Below are 19,419 nucleotides of genomic sequence, written 5' to 3'. Positions count from 1 at the left end.
AAGAAATACACATAGGTAATCATTTAACCCTTTACAATATATTATAATCAATCATGCACATGAAAAAAGGAGACAAAATGGGCCATGACTCAGATGTGGTATTCACAGCCTCTTTTGTTCTATCGCGGCCTATTAGAATTTTTTTTCCAAATAGAAAATTACAAAACCATGCATATAAATTCGCTGTAGTAAACTATGAAAAAGTTATAATATAAAAATAAAATATTTAATATGTCTTTCCATTATGTAGAAAATTCTTTATATAAATAAATTTATATTGAAATCTTCATTTAAATAACCTTTAATTTATTTTTTATTCTGTATAGTAATTCTTGTTTGTTTTTATCTGCCGTTCATTCGGAAAGCTTTCTCATCACAAGAAGAATGAAAATGAAACCTGCGTATTATTGCTCTTTTAAATAATTATTGTGACTTTACCAACAGGCATTGATTTATTAGAGTCAAAATATTAAATACACAATCAACTGGTTAAGTAACTAAATAAATATCATTAAAGCAAATAAACATCTTTAGGCCGATAAATTAAAATGTTCTGTATCTGTAGTCTTATACAAATCTGCATTTATATTAAGTTCTACTCGAAGATAATATATTAAAATAAGCAAAAACACAAAAAGAAAACTAATTTAAGCTACAAATTGCCAAATTAATAATAATAATAATAATAATAATATATTTATTTTTCTCCACAAAATCATACATATTATAGAGTGCTGCAGAGCCTTTGAGGCATGTAAAATTCTATGCAAAAATACAGATTTGTGGAGAACTGGTGCCTGTACTAGGTATCCGAAGAACCTGTATCACGGGTCACCAGGTCCCCCCACTAGATCTTACATGCTAAAATTTATATGTAGGTACATTAGATGAAGGATATGGCTACTACATTTAATGATACAGAGAATATTATGTAAAGAAAGAACAATTAAATCTAGTGGTACGTTAATAATGTAAAAGTATCCAACAGAGAAAGAACACTTGTATGCTTGGGTATGGCCCTACGCTATAAGTCTTTAGTGTTGATAAATTACCTCTAGACATAGTATCCAATTTACAATTTTAACAATTTGTTTGGCTTTCGGTAGTTTATGTTATGGGGTGAATTAATTTTTCTGTTTCTTCGTATGTGAGGTTTTGTAACCATTTAGAGATCAATTTTTTGCAAGTATACTTGTTGAGAGCAAATATTGACAATTGAGTATTTACTTGTTTATAAAGGAAAGGACCAAGATAACAAAAGAACCTCTCAATGAATCGGGTATTGAAGGAAGTTATTGGAAGTATAAGTGTTATTACGTGTAGATGTTTGAATGTCATAAGTTAATAGTGTATGTTGTTTAATTATTGAAAGAAGGATAAAAAGTTGTCTAACTGTGAGAACCTGGCAGCATTTATACAGCTCGGTTGTAGGATATCTATAGGGTTTAAAAGTACATACTTTCAGTATAGCTCTTTGAGCTCTTTCTACGACAATCATATGAGATTTAGCCGCGGCAAATTGATTTGGATATCGGTACTGTACTTTGACCAATCGCTGTAGACATGCAAGCCTAATCAATTACATAAAATACGTTATTCGATATTTTAGTAGAAGCGTGCTTTAGTCCCAGTACAGGCGAGGCTAATTATAGGAGGCAGTATCTGATGGCCTTTATCTGTGAACGATATATTGATTTATTGGGAAAAAAATAACCATGTCATTCACCATGCAAAATGATAGGTATATGTGAAATTTTATGACAGTTCATTGAACCATTATGGCGCCTAAAGAACGAATGAACAAACTCACGTTGATATATAATTGATTATAATATTAATAAGATATTTTAATATTAGGTTTTTTGTGATTTCACGAGAATGGACATACTAATGTAAAAAATGTTAGAGATGTCTTTAAGTCACTTAAACAAAAAAATAATAAAAAAACATACAATTAAAATTTAAACGGTGAGTAAATAGAATCATTCAGATCAGATGAAGTTAATTAAAGTCCTTACAAGTGAAACCTCCCCCTGCTTTGGTTTAAATGAATTAGATTAAAACTTTGCTTTTACGTTGTATAGGTAACAAAATGTTTAATTGTTTTTTGTTATAATAAGATACTTATGTGATACAATTGCGTGCTATATATAGAATACTATATAGAATACTACTACTACTACTACTATAGAATACTATAGAATGCCCGGATTTCATCCACATGAAATTTATATCCTATATATTATTCTGATTTATAAGCTATATATTATTGTTAAGTTCAATCAAAATTCGTTCAGTAGTTTTTGATTGAAAGAGTATATAGAGAGTAACATCCATCCATCCATACTCACAAACTTTCGTATTGTGCGACCGCACCGAATTTACTGAGATATTTCAACACTAAACCTTAACGAATTACATACATACCTAAATATTTTTTTAAAATCAATCTGTAGATGGATGATAACCGCATGAAAATAAATTCAGTAGTTTTTCAAATTATCGCGAAAATATAAACAGATTTTGTTTCATAATACATGTAGATTGTTATTAATAATAAACGCATGGATTTTTTAAATAGATAGAGTGATTTAAGAGGAATGTTTATATATATATATGTACATAATAATATATGTACACCCGAGCGAAGCCGGGGCGAGTAGCTAGTATTTTATAAAACATAGTTATCATCGTCATTCTACGAGTACATCAGATCTTGATAAATTAGGTTACAAGCTTTGTGTCATATTAAAAATATTTCAGCTTTTATTTAGTAATAAATTACATGGACAAATTGAGGCAATGTTACACACTATATATAAAGACGCATAAATCACTTTTGTTAATGTACGACTGTAAAAGAAATCTAAATAATAATACTGTATCTATATACTCGTATGATAGCGTTGTTATGATTTACACTTAATTTAAAACACAAGTACAGTCGAATGTAAGTAATATGTTGTATATTTTATGAATATTAATTTTAATTAATATGTAGGTATACCTTAGGTGCCTATATGTATATTAGCAAGTTCAATTTGCTGTTTCAGCTAATTTCATTGAGTTTAAAGTTTTTTATTGGGAAACAAAATTTTATTCTCTGTATTTATATCTTTAGTTAAAAAAGGTATCGGTACCTGTCCACTGTGATGGCTACAAGAGTAAATACTCCCGCAGAAACTGTGAGATTGGCCGTAAAATTACTGGCAGTGCACGTCGTTGATCCAAAAGGCCAATTAGCAGTGACTAGGAACATGAAGTTTGGAGCTCCGTTCAGGGTTGCCATCAAGAGATCAGCTACAGCTAAGTTGACCAGGAAACAATTAGTAACAGTCCGCATGCGACGGTGAGCTGTTGACAATATATTAAAGATATATTCAGGTACTACAAACCGTGACAAATGTCATCCCGGATATGATAATCTGATGATGCATGGTCAATTATCTAGTCTGGTGAAAACAACTCTTGATATGCCCACATTTCCTGGGCATATTTAAATTCAAAGTGGCAAGCGAATCTACGGTCTTTTCTAGAATTCTTTTTTTAGATTTGTTATCGGTATTTCTTTTATTTGACAGCCTCGGACTAGCTGTTTAGCACATCGTCTTACTACCAATTGTAGCGGGTTAGATTTTCGCACGGTATAAATATTTTTATTCATAAGTATTATTGTTTGTATCGGTATGGGTCTTTTCTATGTATGTATTTACAATAAAATATCAAGCTATAGGTAACTTAGCTTGGGATTAGATGGCGCTGTGTGAATTATATAAGATAATATTATTTTTGTTTTCTTTTGTGTCAACCAGATTGTAGTCACCATATTTTGGATGTTAGTAACGTTACTGAATAATAGGCTACGGCGCTCTTTATGTTTATACTGAATATAATATTTCATAATTTACATATAAAATAAGGGTTAAAATATGTATAAATCTGCTACTCAATAATGATTAAATATAGCCACATTAAGCTAGTGACCGAATAAGTTTACATAAGTTCATTTATAAAGGTCGATCCATAAATCCATAATTTAAGAATAATTCAACCTTAGATTCATTATTTGTATATTCAACCTTATGTAATAAGGTTTATTGACGAAGTCGGATAGAAGTAGATAGATTATTTTCTAAACGAATATAAAAAATAATATAATAATAATAACAACAAATTTCTAGCAGCGCTATTTAGCTCCAAGCAAAGCATAACTTTTAGTATGGGTGCAACTGATAGAATATATAAATACATTATTTTAATAACAATATACATAGAATACACCGTGATCAATACAAACAATTATCTCACGAATACAAACATCAACATTACAAATGTTAAAATAAAACGTAACAGATGAACCAATAATTAATTCTGTATGTGTATGATACATGATATCAAAGTGATAATGATGCCAATTAGTAGGCACAGGGTTGATATTTACCTCAAAATCAGATATTTATGAATGAGGCTCACGTTTCCAGACCTCAATAACATTATTGGAATCTTAGCCCAACGTGTGATATTGACGACAATTTAATTTGTTTATTTATTTGAGTGTTTTGAGCATTGATTGGTATTTAGCATGGAAATCTAGTATTCATTATGAGAAGTTATCTATTTTTTTATTGGATGATAACAAAATGGTGCATCCGTCAATCCCGTAAACAGTTTACGCTAGCGGAACACCAGTGGAAGATGATAATATGAGCAAGAGAACAGGTCAGTTATACCTTTGTGACAAGGTTATGACAAGATTATTTTGATGGTTTCCAGGGCTAAACCTGACATTGCTAAAACAGAACCAAAGTACTACTTTACTAACAGGTTTTTTGCGGGATAGCGTTGTGGGAATTATCCTGGAATATTATTATTATTTATCTATTGTCGAAATAACAAACATTGTACATTAGTATTAGTTCATTTCACTGTATTCGTTAACAATATTACGAGAATAATTTAATTCTGTCTCTATTAATCGCTCTGTTAAAATTAACAATAACGTAAGCTATCAGTTTAGAATTGGCAATTTTATTACATTGCAGTTTGTACGTTATATGTCAAAGCATAATTACAGTCATTAATAGTTAATGGGATTTAATAAAGATACCAAATGTTCTAATTCGAGAATGTTTTATGGGGACAGTGCTTAATTAAAAATTTAATTTGTGTAGACCAGTGCAGTGAACTACTACAGGAGACATGAAGGTGAAATTTTTATGATGTGGTTACTGAGGTCCTTCTAGCTTTTTAACAAATTGTATCTACTAACAAATATCTCCTAGTTATTATAGAGTCTTTAAATCGATTATAATATTATTAATGCAGTGTCTGTTTGTCTGTTAGTTTTTCATGAACGGATCTTAATAAAAATGCCATGAACATATACTTTATTACGAGGATAAGATGATGTTTATAATAGACTATCATGGAAATAATAATCTGGTAAGAATGAACAGGCGTTGAAAAATTATTCTTAAAATTAGAACTAATGATTACCAACATTGTCTAATGCGGGTAATCATTATTAATTCTTGATATAAAAACGACGACTTGCATTTTTTAATTTTAAAGATATGAAATAGCTTACCAATAACAATCCATATAACTAAAGTGTTCCCCAAAATTGCGAGAAGAAGCATCACAGCAAAAACTATGTACCAGGCGAGCTGAACCCACCAGGGCAGGCTGAATGGTCTCTCTCCAAGGCCCATGCAGTTGCCAAGTGTTACCCTAAAAGAAACAAAAGTTAGTAGTTAATAAATACAACATTTTTTTCGGACTACTCTAATACTGTTGGCCACAGCTGGCATTTACAGCTTCACTAGACGACCGGACGACACCGATGTGGAGCGCCCGGGCGCGCGTAAGTATCCAGTCTATGATGTGGTTGAGGTCGTCGTCTTCGCCGGCGAGGACGGTGTCGTCTGTGTGTGTATGTGTGTGTGTGGGAAATATGGTCGAGACGGCAAGATACAAATTACCGTATTCATGCCCATACTAATATTATAAAGTGTCTTATTCTTTGTATGTTTGTTTGTTACCTATTGATGAGAAAACGATCGGTCCGTATAAAGTTAGTTTATCTCAAAATATCCCTTGGGTCTATTTATCTATAAAAATAAGCAGACCAAGCTGCAGGAAAAACTATATTTCATAAATCTTTTTATGTATAATATTCCACGAATTAAGTAGAATATTATCTAAATATCCAAATAAAATTATATAAAAGCCTTAATATCACAAAGATTGAATAGACTACATATATAAATTTAAAAACATCATCTGATTTTGCTTGTGTATCTTCATATTACTGAGTTAGTATGAAAACACTACAAAAACATTTCATATTCAAGTCCACACCCTCTGATACGTAATTCTTTTTCTTTACAAATTTTTACTTATTTGGTATTATTGAAGCGAAAATATTTTCTATTTCGAACACGTATATTTCGATATAAAGCATATTGTATATAAGTTTTGGATTAGATAGATATTGCTATATTAACCGACATAACAACAGAATATCTTCTGCAACTAAATATATATATTGTAGTAAAAATTGTGTTACCTAAATAAATACTTTCGAATCTTTATTATACAACCTTTATTCATAATTTATCCCTAACAATATTACTTAGTTGTTAGAGGGTTAGAGTTATTATCATATATGATATAATAGCTGATAGTAGCGACTTTGCCTGTTTGTTTTTTAAACAAAAGATAGCCTGTCTGTGCTTGTTATATGAATGAATTTAATTCGTTGGGATTTTTGATCATTAAAATTTAATAACCTGGCATACACACTTTCGCATTTGTAATATGAATATATACTTAATTTAACAGTAACAGTATCTATACATAAAGGTTTTAGATCACTCCCGTACGCTCAGATGCTTAGATACTAGGTACGTTACCGGTGGTCGTAATTTCACAAAGACCTACTAAAAGCTACATATACTCGTAATTTCTAGATATCATGAAGATAACCGTTTTATTACGAATATCAACTTGAAACTTATTTACACATTCCATGAATGTTTATTCTTCTAGCATTACATTCGGGTATAGGTATTTCAACTTGTTTTATTTTAGAACCTTTTTTACTGGCTCAAACTACTTCTGTTCTAAGCCTCCAGTCGTAAAGTCGAAATCTGGAATTTCGAGTGGTGGAAACAGGGTGAGGGTGATTTTTCCACCCCCGTGTTGAAAATGCTTGCGACGACTTGTATGTATAATACATACAAGTTATACTATTTAATATCTACTTTTCACATATAGGACTCAAAAGTCAATAGCAGTGTCAGTAGCTTTGTTGAAAAATTTTAGGGCAACTTGAAATTTATAGCAATTGTTAATTTTTCAATTTCTAGATTTAATTTTTAAATATCGAATGTGAAGGTGAAGGTGCTTTATATAATTAAGCCCCGGAACATAAATATCTAAATACAGATATGACGAGATAAGGTTCACGCTCTAGGTAAAAGATGTCATTCCTGCGTGTTAGTTTTTGTACGCGTTTGTCAGAACATGACTACTATTGGCATGAAGTAACAAGGAACACGACAACGCAATGTCGGAAATATTTATCATCAATAACGGCTGTCACTGTGTATATAATGAAACCACTGACTTACTAACGAAGAGCCGAAGACAAACGCGATTGGATGTGGACAAAAAGTAATTTATCGTTAGGGGTAAATTTCATTATCAAATATATGAGATCAATGGCTTAATAATAGATTCGACTTATTGACATTAGCATTAGCATTTTAGCATTTAAATATAAATGAATCAGTAAATAATAATTCTATTGAGTTGACAGCCCACTGGCCTATATATGTATTGATGGATACGCCGTTATATGATACGTATTTTAAACATTATTTGCCATTCTGCAGGTACTAAAGTGTCATGCCTCGTACACTATAATTTTACTGCCATATCTCAACCAAAATACACAGCTTACAAAGCAAACATCACATCTATTCATCTTCTTTACCATATATTATCGAGAGAGAGAATTGTTCTGGGGAATTGTTCTGATTATTACCGGTTACTGGATTTCAATATCGTACATTAAAATTCCATTCTATCTAACTGGATAAATTCTACCATACGTATCCAGAAACTTTTTGCCACGCACAATCACACTGCGGTATCAAATCCCAGTGGAGCTATTTACGAAGCGTTAGGATAATGAAACCTGCCAAGAGCATATTCCTTTCTAAAGGCCGATAATACACCTGCATTTCCTTCGATACTTATAAGCAGCAATAGTCGCTTCCTGTCAGGTGAGGCGAATACTAGTCTATTGTCTACGCTATAAAAAATAAGTCTGGAATAATTTATAAAAAGATCGGTGTAGTTTTAATATATCTATATTTTTTTGCAATCCATATCAATATTATATTATAAATTCGAAAGTGTCTCTGTCTGTTTGTTACCTATTCTCTATTTCTGTATATTTCTCTTTTCACGTTTCACATGTTTCGACTTGTAAATGTAAACTTACAAGGATTATTTAAAAGAGCAACACATAAGTTTCTTGCTCGTTCTTCTTGTGATGATACAGCTTTCCGAACGAGTGGTAGATAAAAAACAAATTGTTATGACTATTTAAAAGTGCTTAAATTAAGTTTATTTGAATAAATGATTTTCTATTCTATTCACGACTAAAAGGCAAAACGGAACTTGATGACTTAAAGATAATTGCATTATGCGTTATTTTTATGTAAAAATAAAGCGAAAAATTGGAAAACGCTGCTTTCAAAATGATAGTAAAATGATTTATGCCGAGAATTCAACGAATGACGACAACGATTTTGCAAGTAGAAGTGACAGTGAGCTGGTTTAATTTGACATGCCGAACGAATAGGTAATAGGCATTTCTAAAATGGATTTCGCCAATGGACCTAATGTAAAATAATATGCAGACAAGCGATAACTGAGAGTGAAGAGTTGAAGATCTAATATAACTCTTGATCACCAAGGCCGTCATCATAAAAAACAATAACTTTCAATTATCCCTATGTGATAGCAATCTCTATATAAAAATACATACAGTGAAAGTTCATATTGAAAAGATTCTCGTACTAAATGAAATTGGTTTATATGATAATAATTTTCTAAAAGGTTAATAATTCATCGTTAATATTATTTAAGAAAACAATAGATAACTGTTTTCTGTAATAATTAACATCTAAGAAGTTTTATTATTCTAGTACGATTTTATGTTCTGATTGTGCTTTGTTTATTCCTATAAAGTAATTTAATTATGTTCGTTAGTTATTGTTTTGTATTCACTTCAAATTTATTACATTAAAATAGAAGGTAGCTACTGACACTATTGAGAGTTAATATGCTAATAACTTAGTGTTAATATTCTATTTAAATTTATTTTAAAAAATAATACTTCTTTGTAATTTACGAAATCTATGAACCTATTTTATATGTACATATTTTTGTGTAGCAATATTCTGAAAATTTAGGACAGATTTGTTTTATTTGACAATATTTTATTTTAATGTGTATAATTAAATAGAAATAGAAATATTCGTACATAACAGTTCTTTTTTATAAATGCTTAGCAGATGCATTGATAATGAAATTTGTAAATATAAAGTGATTATGAAAGTAATCGCGTTTGATTGTATAGTAGGTAGAGTTTTTTAGAATTTGTCATAATAGTTATAAATATATAATTGCAATGTTATATAGTTATAGTTATAAATACGTGTTCAAAATAATTACTTTTAAATTAACCTGCGAGATGGGATTCTTAATTAACAAAACTGGCTTTCGTTATTCTAAATTAATAGTAGTACAAGTAGATTCATAAATTAATACATATATTATGTAAGAAACAATAAATCAGCCAAATTAAAAACATGTTTTTTTTTCGCCACAAAATATTATATTATACCTACCTATGTGACAAGTGGATACCTAAGGACAAAGAATTGTGCGGCGTCATTCAATGACGTCGAAAAGCTGCAATATTGGATAGTATTTTCTTTCATACGGAGTGACTAACTAAATATCTTGTAACTCACTATAATAACTAAGCTCTTTTACAAGTCATCGTTCTCAATTTTGTAGACATATTTGGTCCATTGACGAATAATTCACATCAGATTTTACCAGAGTAAGATTTTCTGCAGCGTCGGCATGGATATTTTACTAACGGCCCCTCCCGAATAGGACTATCGAGTTGGAGATATATAGTACGTTCATTCCCAAAGATGTCAAATTGCTTTACAATTGAACAGGACAGTTGCACCCTTGCATGGCAGATCCTTTATCCCCCGATGCATCTATGACGAACAGTACAAAACATGTTTGTTTTATTTATCCCTCAAATTTTTCAAATATGTATTTACTAAACTTACAACATAATCAGTCTCAAAAGGTCTCTTTGATTGTAATTAGTACCTTAAGAATGGTAATGGTACTTATGCATTACATTATATCTCTTAACAATGGGCTCCCAAATGAAATAAAATAAGTACTCAGTTATATCCATGTTACTGTTTAAATATACATGTAAGGGTTACCACTTTCCACTTTCCGTCGGCATTTTTGTTATTCGAAAGAAACTAATTTACCGTAATCAATAACCTAATTTACTACGGCAACAATATAAAAATTTATCACCATGTGTATAAAAAATAAAGGTGCATTGTTTCTACAGTGTAATTAGGTTTACGCTACCTACATTTATTATCTACATATTGAATTTTGCTGCTAATGTGTGGGTAGCTACTAAATCACATTTATGAGCTTTATACATTTTGAATTCGCATGACTGATTATAGGATGTTAGTACATTTCTTTTTAGCAGTGAATTTCTTTTTATTCTTGTGATTCAAATGACTGTCAATCTTTATCTGAAATGAAAAAATAATTTCACCCATCCATTCACGAATGAAATCAAACACCGCTTAATATCTTTCGCTGTCATTTTTCTCTCGCGGTATTCTGATTCGTTGTTCGTAGGAAATTTTCACGTATATTTTGGTGACTTTTTTAGGATAGAAACAAGACTTTATTCAATTACATTGGCGACATCAATTATAATCCTTCTCAAATCGATGCTTTAGACATAAGGAGGTGTTCCATTTAATACTTATTTCAACTGTATATTTTATAAAAAAAAGTTCCTCGTCGGCGAATTTGAGATCATTATTCATCACCATACATAATAAACATGCAGTCTCAGTCCATAATATAAAACTTCGTTTGTAACACTGTAACTGTCTTATTTATGATACAACAAAAAGTAACCTGTGCCCTTTCATAATAAGTTATCACGTTGACAACTTAAATCTAAAATAGGCAGACGTTCAAACAAATAACAAAAAGATTTAAAGTTTTAAAAATTCATAATTACGAAAATGTTGTAACTTCCGAAAGCCATTAACAATTCCAAAGTTTCCAGTTTATGCCAGCATTAATTAAACAAGAGTTAAGTTAAAAAAGGAAATCCACCGACAATTTCTGGGTAAAATCCTAATTTGTTTCGTCTTATTAAAAAAATAGAATAAGCCACATTTGAGTAAAAAATCTTCAACCTTGTCTAATTTGTATAATCTTAGCGTTGAAGTGTTTATTTGATAAATAATCCTAAACACAATACACTCTACCTACACATCAGTGTCAGTGGGTATAAGGTTCGATTCGTAATTGTTGGACATAAAATAACTAGACAAAAATAGAATAAAATATGAAAGCTTGAAATAGAAGCATAATAAATAAATTTGAGGAGGATATTTGATATGATATATGACATGTAATAGATTTCTAATATTAAACACACCTGCTTTGGTATTTTTTCTGTCCGTCTAAGACAATAAACTATTTTCCTTAATTTTTATTTCATTATTAGAATGTACAAATATGTTTACTTACATCTATAAAAATTTTCGTAAATGCCTGAGTGAATGTATATTATGATAAATGTGAAAACACAAACAATTAATATATTTTTATGTGGGAAGAGGTATAGTGCGATTCATTTTATGATTTTATTGCGTGTCATATTTCTTTTCAAATAAATAATTAACGAGATGACAAAAAGAAGAAGCCGATGTATTTATTGTAATGCTATTAATAAATATATTTAATAATCTTATAAAGATATAAATAAATCCAAAAATTAATAAGTAAAAAACGACAACAAAATATTTGCAATTATGTGCAAATTTAATGAAACATAAATATAAAAAGTCAGTCAGTCGTCAATATGTATATAGTACATAGTCATAATGTAGATAATTTATTAAATATATTTTGTTAGTTAATAGAATGTTTTGATAGCATAGGTACAAAAATATTTCGGAATAAAATATTTACTGAAACCGGTAAATTTATTTGCAGTCTATTTTTACACGTATTACTGAAGCACCTCAGTAAGGTAACAAATTTATTTATATTCTGTAAATATACGATTCACATATACTCTACCAGGATAAAACATGTCAAAACTTTTGTACAACAGATTTCAAGATTTACGAAATATAACCTTAACTGCAGCAGGTGTGACCCCAACTTTTTACAGAATACATTAAAAATAATTATTTTGCAATTATGTAAATAATTTCTTTTGTTAGTATAGTAAGGTTGTGCTTTATTTTTTTTTTCTATTATACAGCTTATCCATTTTACCTGTTACACATAACTACCTGTTGTGCTGTTGTTTTTTATGATGCGATAACCCGGTAATCTCGAAATCCCAAGAGATACTCTGAAAAATTGTAACTAATTATACTATACCTACATAATAAAGGAGTATTCCACAAAATTTGAGGTTTCTATATCAGTGGTTTTGTATATGATGTGTGTTGATACAATCAGGGTAATAGTATAAAAACAATCCACTTTATAGAGACTACGTCAGTTTCTACCAGTTCACCTTGATTGTCATTCAATGTTGTGGGACCTATATAAAAAACATTACACAAGTGTATTGATTAAAGTAAAACAATAGGAAATTTTAACGAGTACCCCCGCCTATAAAAAAGCTATTTGACACAGCTATAAGTTTCAAGTATTTCACAAACATTTCGAATCGACTTTTATAAATGTGTTGTCTGAGATAGCCAAAGTTTTGGTACGCGTAAAGAAAAAAGGTGGAAAAACAACTACGCCTATAAAGTTGAGCACCTTAATCTCATAATGTTTGATTAAGTTAAAAGCCCGATACACAAAGTTCAACTTGGGCCTCATTAAATTGAGCTTTGAAACGAAAACGTTAATTTCCCTAATTTGCTGTTGTTTCTTTTGAATTAATTTGAATTTTAGTACATGACAATGAGCATCATATAAATATGATTATACTCATTATATTTCATAGGCCAGTACATTGAACATAAGACCTATGTCTATATAATATTATAAATATTACTTTAATCTTTATATACTGTGTATATTGTACTATTAAGTACTACATCACACTGACTTTTCATACGAATTGGAAGAGGACAAACTTTTTTCTTTGGCAAGTTTGGAATGATGTTTTTTCTTTCTTTTATTCAAAGGGTTTGCTCCCGTGAGTCCTCAATACACGATGTTGTAATCGGCAACAGGGGGACAGACCATATCGATGCAAGAAAAATAATCTAAATGAAACTCAATAGTAAGCCGCCATACTAGCGTGGTAACAATAGATCAATTATTATAAAAGACTCAGCCCAATAGGACAATAATTGTAAATCGTCATGACGATTATATAAATTTATATTTCATTTTTATAAAATTACAATGTGGTTAGTATAAGTATATGTGTGTTTTCATTCAGTCAAATCATTAAAAGTTAGCAACACCTTTAATTTATTGGTGTAGTAACGATTAAACCTATTAGGTTACATATTTTTTATTAAGTTAATTGAAATTAAAATGAAGTTTTCATTAAGTGTTGAACATATAATCCTAAGTTACCAAAGAAAAACAGACACTACTCAACCGTAAATATGACATACTTATACTTATTGAAATTCAGAGCACACAATCCAAGACAAATCTGTGAAATAAATATAAGAATTTAGCTGAGGACCTATATCCATAAGTAATTGACAGACCGACATGACAAAAGTTATTACTTCGCATGTTATTTGTCAAACTTCTGAATACTTTTACTGCAGATGGCATGCGGATGACAGATTTCATGAGATGAAATGTATTGCCTTTCCGGCTTGGCTACTCAGTATTAAAACATTTTAAATAAAATCGTTTAATTCCAGCAACTGGAATGATAATTGAGGTAGCAGAGACTTGTATATAGTAGTGAGATGGAATTCAAATGAGTTTAAAGTTATAATTACAAAAGCAACTATTATATTGTTGTCATAAATAACTATGTAACAAAGAAATTTTATAGTTAATTATTCTACAATCCATGTGTAAAATGAATGAAATAATAATTATACTTACGCCTATATTACTGCTAAGCTGGCATTACGAATATGCGAATTAATCATAGTTTGTCAGTTTGGTCCGACCCAAATAACAGGATTTGAATGGATTTACCAAATCCTTAACAACTAACCTGACCCTCAGATCGTGAGAAATGAGACCACATTGTATGTTATGAATTATCTACAATCTTCAATATTTTCTGTCAACATATTTATGTATGTGTGGTTGGACGTATCCTGTGAATATTTAAACAAATACGCAAGTAAATAATACCACTTGAAGTGTATGTAAGCAATGAGATTTTTTAGTCACCTATTTTAGATATTTTAAGGGAATATTTATTTCAAAATCTTTACTGAATACTTCCATCGTTGAAGTAGGTATATATTTTTGTTTGCTGCAAATAGTTAATAGGTAGAGTATTTAATTAGTTTTGTCGCTACTGTTTAATAAGTCATTCACATCTTCACTGTTTGTTATCTGTCGACACCGGCCTTACAGAATGGTCTAGAAAGGTCTACGAGATGGCTAACACCCTTTCTTGTTGGATTCCTATGTGTCCGCTATATTAAATTTTAACTCTCTGTACGATATATGTATGTAATCTGTTATACATACAGACAATGAATAACAGATTTTATTTTACATTTTAGTTTTCTTGTTTAGTTTCCTGGATTCGTTTTTGGAATACGTTTTCAGAATAGTTCTTACTTACGAACTGTTCAGTAACTACTGTATGATTAGCTACTTATCGGATTAAAGTATAGCTAAAATTATTTTATAATTACGTTACTATGCCGATTTATTATAGTCAAATATTATATTTGTCAACATTGTCCCTTTAAGCACACAGTGGTTGCCTACGCATAAACTGTTCAAGTAAACATGTAGGTAGTATTTAAATACGTTAATTTGGTACTAAAATCATTACAAAGATATATTATTTAATCCCCTTAGGAGGTTTGAATTAAGATTCGAAATATTCATAAATATATTTCATTTGTTTACTTATTATACTTACTTATATCTGTGAAGATATTTTTCAATTTATTATATTCCACAAAAACAACAAAGGTTTAATTCAGCCCTATTAATTTTCTGTAATTACAAAAAATATAACTACAGTTTATATTATCAACGTTGTTTTACCAGCTACAAACGTAACATTATGAATTCACTCATATATAATGGTATATGTTACAAAATAAATATCTAATTTGGTTATGTATCTATAATTTTCAAATAAATAACTGACTAATGAATACTGAATAAATAATAAAAAAATATCTACCTAGATTTAATAAAATACTGCTTACAAAAAGAATGTTCTGCTTATTTGCTAGGTCATTCTGGTAAATAGAATGTAATTTTTGAAGCAGGTACTGAGAATATTAAGGTTAGTTATTTAATGTTGTAATTTCATAAAGTGATGATAAGAAATATATTTTATTTACGTATTCACAATAAATATGTAATATATGTATATAAATCATCGAAGGTATTTATTATTATTATTATGTACCTATTTTTGAAATATAATTAATTAGGATTTATTTTATTTATAAAGAAAAAAATACTAAATATCTTCAACATAAAAAAAAAACACAACTGTGTCCATAGTTTGTGCGTGTGTTTGTGTTGTTAGAATTAAACAATAGAGAGACATGTACTCATAAACGTCAATGTGTATTTTTTAAACATTATCTATAATAGCATTTTGTTATCGCTCCTTGTTTCGCCATGAGTTTCCGACCGAAATCAATAAATCAATCCAAACCTTATTTTGGTTGTCAGTTTACGGGCAACTTGTTGATCTGCCTACATCAACAAGCGCTTAAATAAGCAGAAAATTACTTGTTGCTACATTAAAGTACAATAGCGCTTCTTTAAATAATTTAGGTGTACTAATATGCGTTAGGAATACAGAGTATTTTTATTAATAAAAAAATAATAATATGTATAAAAATAAGATATTTTTAAAAGTTATTGCTCAATTCTTTACTTTAGTGAGCAAGTTCTTAATTTTGTTTTTATTTATGTATATTACATGAAAATACAATATCATATCCATCAATGCCAAACAAAGAAAGAACCTGTTTAGTTATTATAATATACCTTTCAGAGATTCTTTTGAATCCTTCAATATTTCCAAGTTTAATATTCTTAAACTACCTACATAACAAATATGGTAAGTAAGTAAAATAATATGGAAATCACTAAGATTACTCCACATAAATTTATTTGTTGTCAATAACTCTAAGTTGATAGTAAATTAATTATTTCGGTCGGAGTCGAGTTCATTTATTTGCCACATCCTTCTAAGTTACTCTTATCTATTATTAGAAAAGTAACAAAATGAGCCACTTACCTAAGATTAATATCCTCGAGTATCTGACTTGGCAGTAGATCCAGCAGTTGTGTAACATTAAGACTAGCCCATTGCTCCTTTCCCATCAACTCCCGGGTACAATTGAGAAAATTCTGGATATCCAGATCGGAGTCCATCGCACCCTTTTCAATCACTTTTCTTTCACAAAATAACACATTATCACTTGCCCTTTAATGTATATGACATCTTTGTTCATAACACATTCTCTAGATATTTGCTGCTACGTTATTACATTCGTATTTATGGTACTTCCTTATTTCGATATTAATTCAACAATTTATGATGAAATAACACTTATGTAATACGTTACTTATATACAACCTATATAATTAGAAAAATAGGAATATAGTTAAAATTATTTGATATATTATATATAAATTTATAATATTTAAACTAAGTTTAAGAATAGAAACCGCTGGTACTAAGAGAGCTGGCGTGACGATATAAGTAAGTAGATAAGTTTCTATACTTTTATGATTGGCGTAAGTAGTGGAGAAGTAAAGTAGCTGTATATTTCCATTAGACCATTTCCTTCGCTTCCTGTTCCTTCATAAACTTTTTTGTTCACGAGCACATATGTACATATACTTTATTAATTCTATAGAGGGCATATTTAGTAATCGATCTTCTATAATAATTAGAACTTAGTAGTATTTTGATGCAAACCTAAATTAAACGATAATGTTTAAAAATATAATAATGACAGTAACACAGAAAATATAATTTAGGAACCTTATTTTTGTATGTATAAGTAACTATGCGTAATTGTAGCTGTGATATATAAATAGTAGTTGTACCTTTTCTATTTTTTTTTATTCGACGAAAATGGAATGTTTTAGTCGTCCACGCTAACGGTTTACGCTGGCGGGTGGAGAATGATACGATAAGCATGAGCCCATCGTAACGAATTATCCAGGAATATCACTGTTTTAATGTTTGTATTTTTACAACTTAATAACGCTTAAATAACAGGTTTTGTTCTCTTTTTTTACATATCAATAAAATTTAGTCCTCAGCGGACCACATAAATTTTTTTACTCATTATTACAGTTCAGGTATTGGTGATAGCTTTTCACCATATTAATCGTCAACTTATTTGCCAATTTCAATTCATAATATAATAGTACTAATTTATTATGTACTACATATGCACAAAACTTTTTTCTGTTATACATGCAGGTAATATAACATATAGCTTTATGGTACGTATGTATGTATTCAGCACCGTCAAATACTAACATAGTTACAAGAAACTCGTGGCTACACTGTTTTTGATTGTAATCCATATTTGGTATAAGTGACGTGATTATGATTTAATTATTTAGTGATGTCATCCAATGGCGTACTTAGTATAGTTATTGCTCTCGAGTTATACTAACACAAACATACAAATAGGTAACATGCGTTTTTTATGGATGATGATACTTTTTTATTCCCTTCGCAAACGGTGTACATTACAATGAAGGATTTACATGAGCATGAGATTAGGTCAGTTAACACATCCTGACAAATTTACTAGACATTAACCACGATAGTTTTCAGCGGTGATCCTCTATGGCCACATGGAGTTTCGACCTAACATGGTTCTTTGACAGCGATGTACTTACCAGTCCCAAATACTAACAAACCCTTTCCTCCAATGTATTTAATTCCAGATTTGTTCTGCAGATTTACGTCAAGCTCGATCGTGACAAAATCAGTAGATATGCGACCAAGACTCGTACCTAATCCCTGTCTATCGACATTTATCATCCCTGTCTTTTGCGGATTACCTTCCAAATTCGTTTAAATTGAAGTCAGTTTTCAGTCGATGTTACAAGTTCTAAGTTTAGCGGTTTTTTTTTGCGTGAATGTTATACGACATATCCGTCATTTATTAAAGTACTAGTCGGCACTACTCGCCCCGACTTCGCACGGGTGTACATGTATTATACATATAAAACTTCCTCTTAAATCACTCTATCTATTAAGAAACCGCTTCAAAATCCATTGTAGTTTTCAAGATTTAAGCATATATAAGGACAGACAGTGACAGCGACTTTGTTTTATAGTAAGTAATGATTTTGATGATTATTTTTCAATAAAATTTGTAAATTGTATATTAATTTATATCGCGTTGAGTTATTTAAAATGAATATTTTGTTGTTAAAATGTATAATTTTTAAATAACCGCATGTCGTTATATATGTACTAGAGAATATGTATATTTAGTAAAAAAGTTTTCTACGGCTGCTTTCAGCTGCGGCTATTTCACAAATAGCATTACTAAAATCAAGGATTTCCATCGAATATACATATATTATAAATAACACTGTATGTATGTGTATATTACATATGTATGTGTATATTACAATATACTTATAACTGAGACATAAACATGATAATTGGTCTAATTTCGACCACAAACGATGCTAGTCATTAATTATTGAACTGCCTATAGACAACAAACGTAAACATGGAAAGACCTTAATGAAACCAATACATTATGTATGTGACACATAAGGGACAAAGCAATAAATTTATAGAAGCCGCTTGCAGTTACGTAAACGGTAGTTGTTAAGATGCTCAAGTTTCAAGATATCAGTATGCTATATATATTTGTAGTCGAAACTACAAAA

The 19,419-nt window shown here is 29.9% G+C and overlaps 1 protein-coding gene across 1 annotated transcript in view; it reads right to left on the bottom strand.

The window, feature by feature from the left end:
- Positions 1-16,986, bottom strand: part of LOC131847946 (tachykinin-like peptides receptor 86C) — a 55,237-nt gene extending 38,251 nt beyond the window's left edge. Inside the window, exons 1-3 of the mRNA XM_059197674.1 lie at positions 16,781-16,986; positions 5,588-5,730; positions 3,141-3,354 (exon numbers count right to left, since the gene is read on the bottom strand). Coding sequence (XP_059053657.1) covers positions 3,141-3,354; positions 5,588-5,730; positions 16,781-16,917 — 494 coding nt within the window. The 5' untranslated portion in view covers positions 16,918-16,986. The remainder of the gene's footprint in view (positions 1-3,140; positions 3,355-5,587; positions 5,731-16,780) is intronic.
- Between the last annotated feature and the right edge of the window lie 2,433 nt (positions 16,987-19,419).

This window comes from Achroia grisella, unplaced genomic scaffold (assembly GCF_030625045.1).
Source record: "Achroia grisella isolate CSIRO2021 unplaced genomic scaffold, CSIRO_AGI_Agris_v1 utg544, whole genome shotgun sequence".
NCBI lineage: Eukaryota > Metazoa > Arthropoda > Insecta > Lepidoptera > Pyralidae > Achroia > Achroia grisella.
This window is presented reverse-complemented; position numbering and strand designations above follow the sequence as displayed.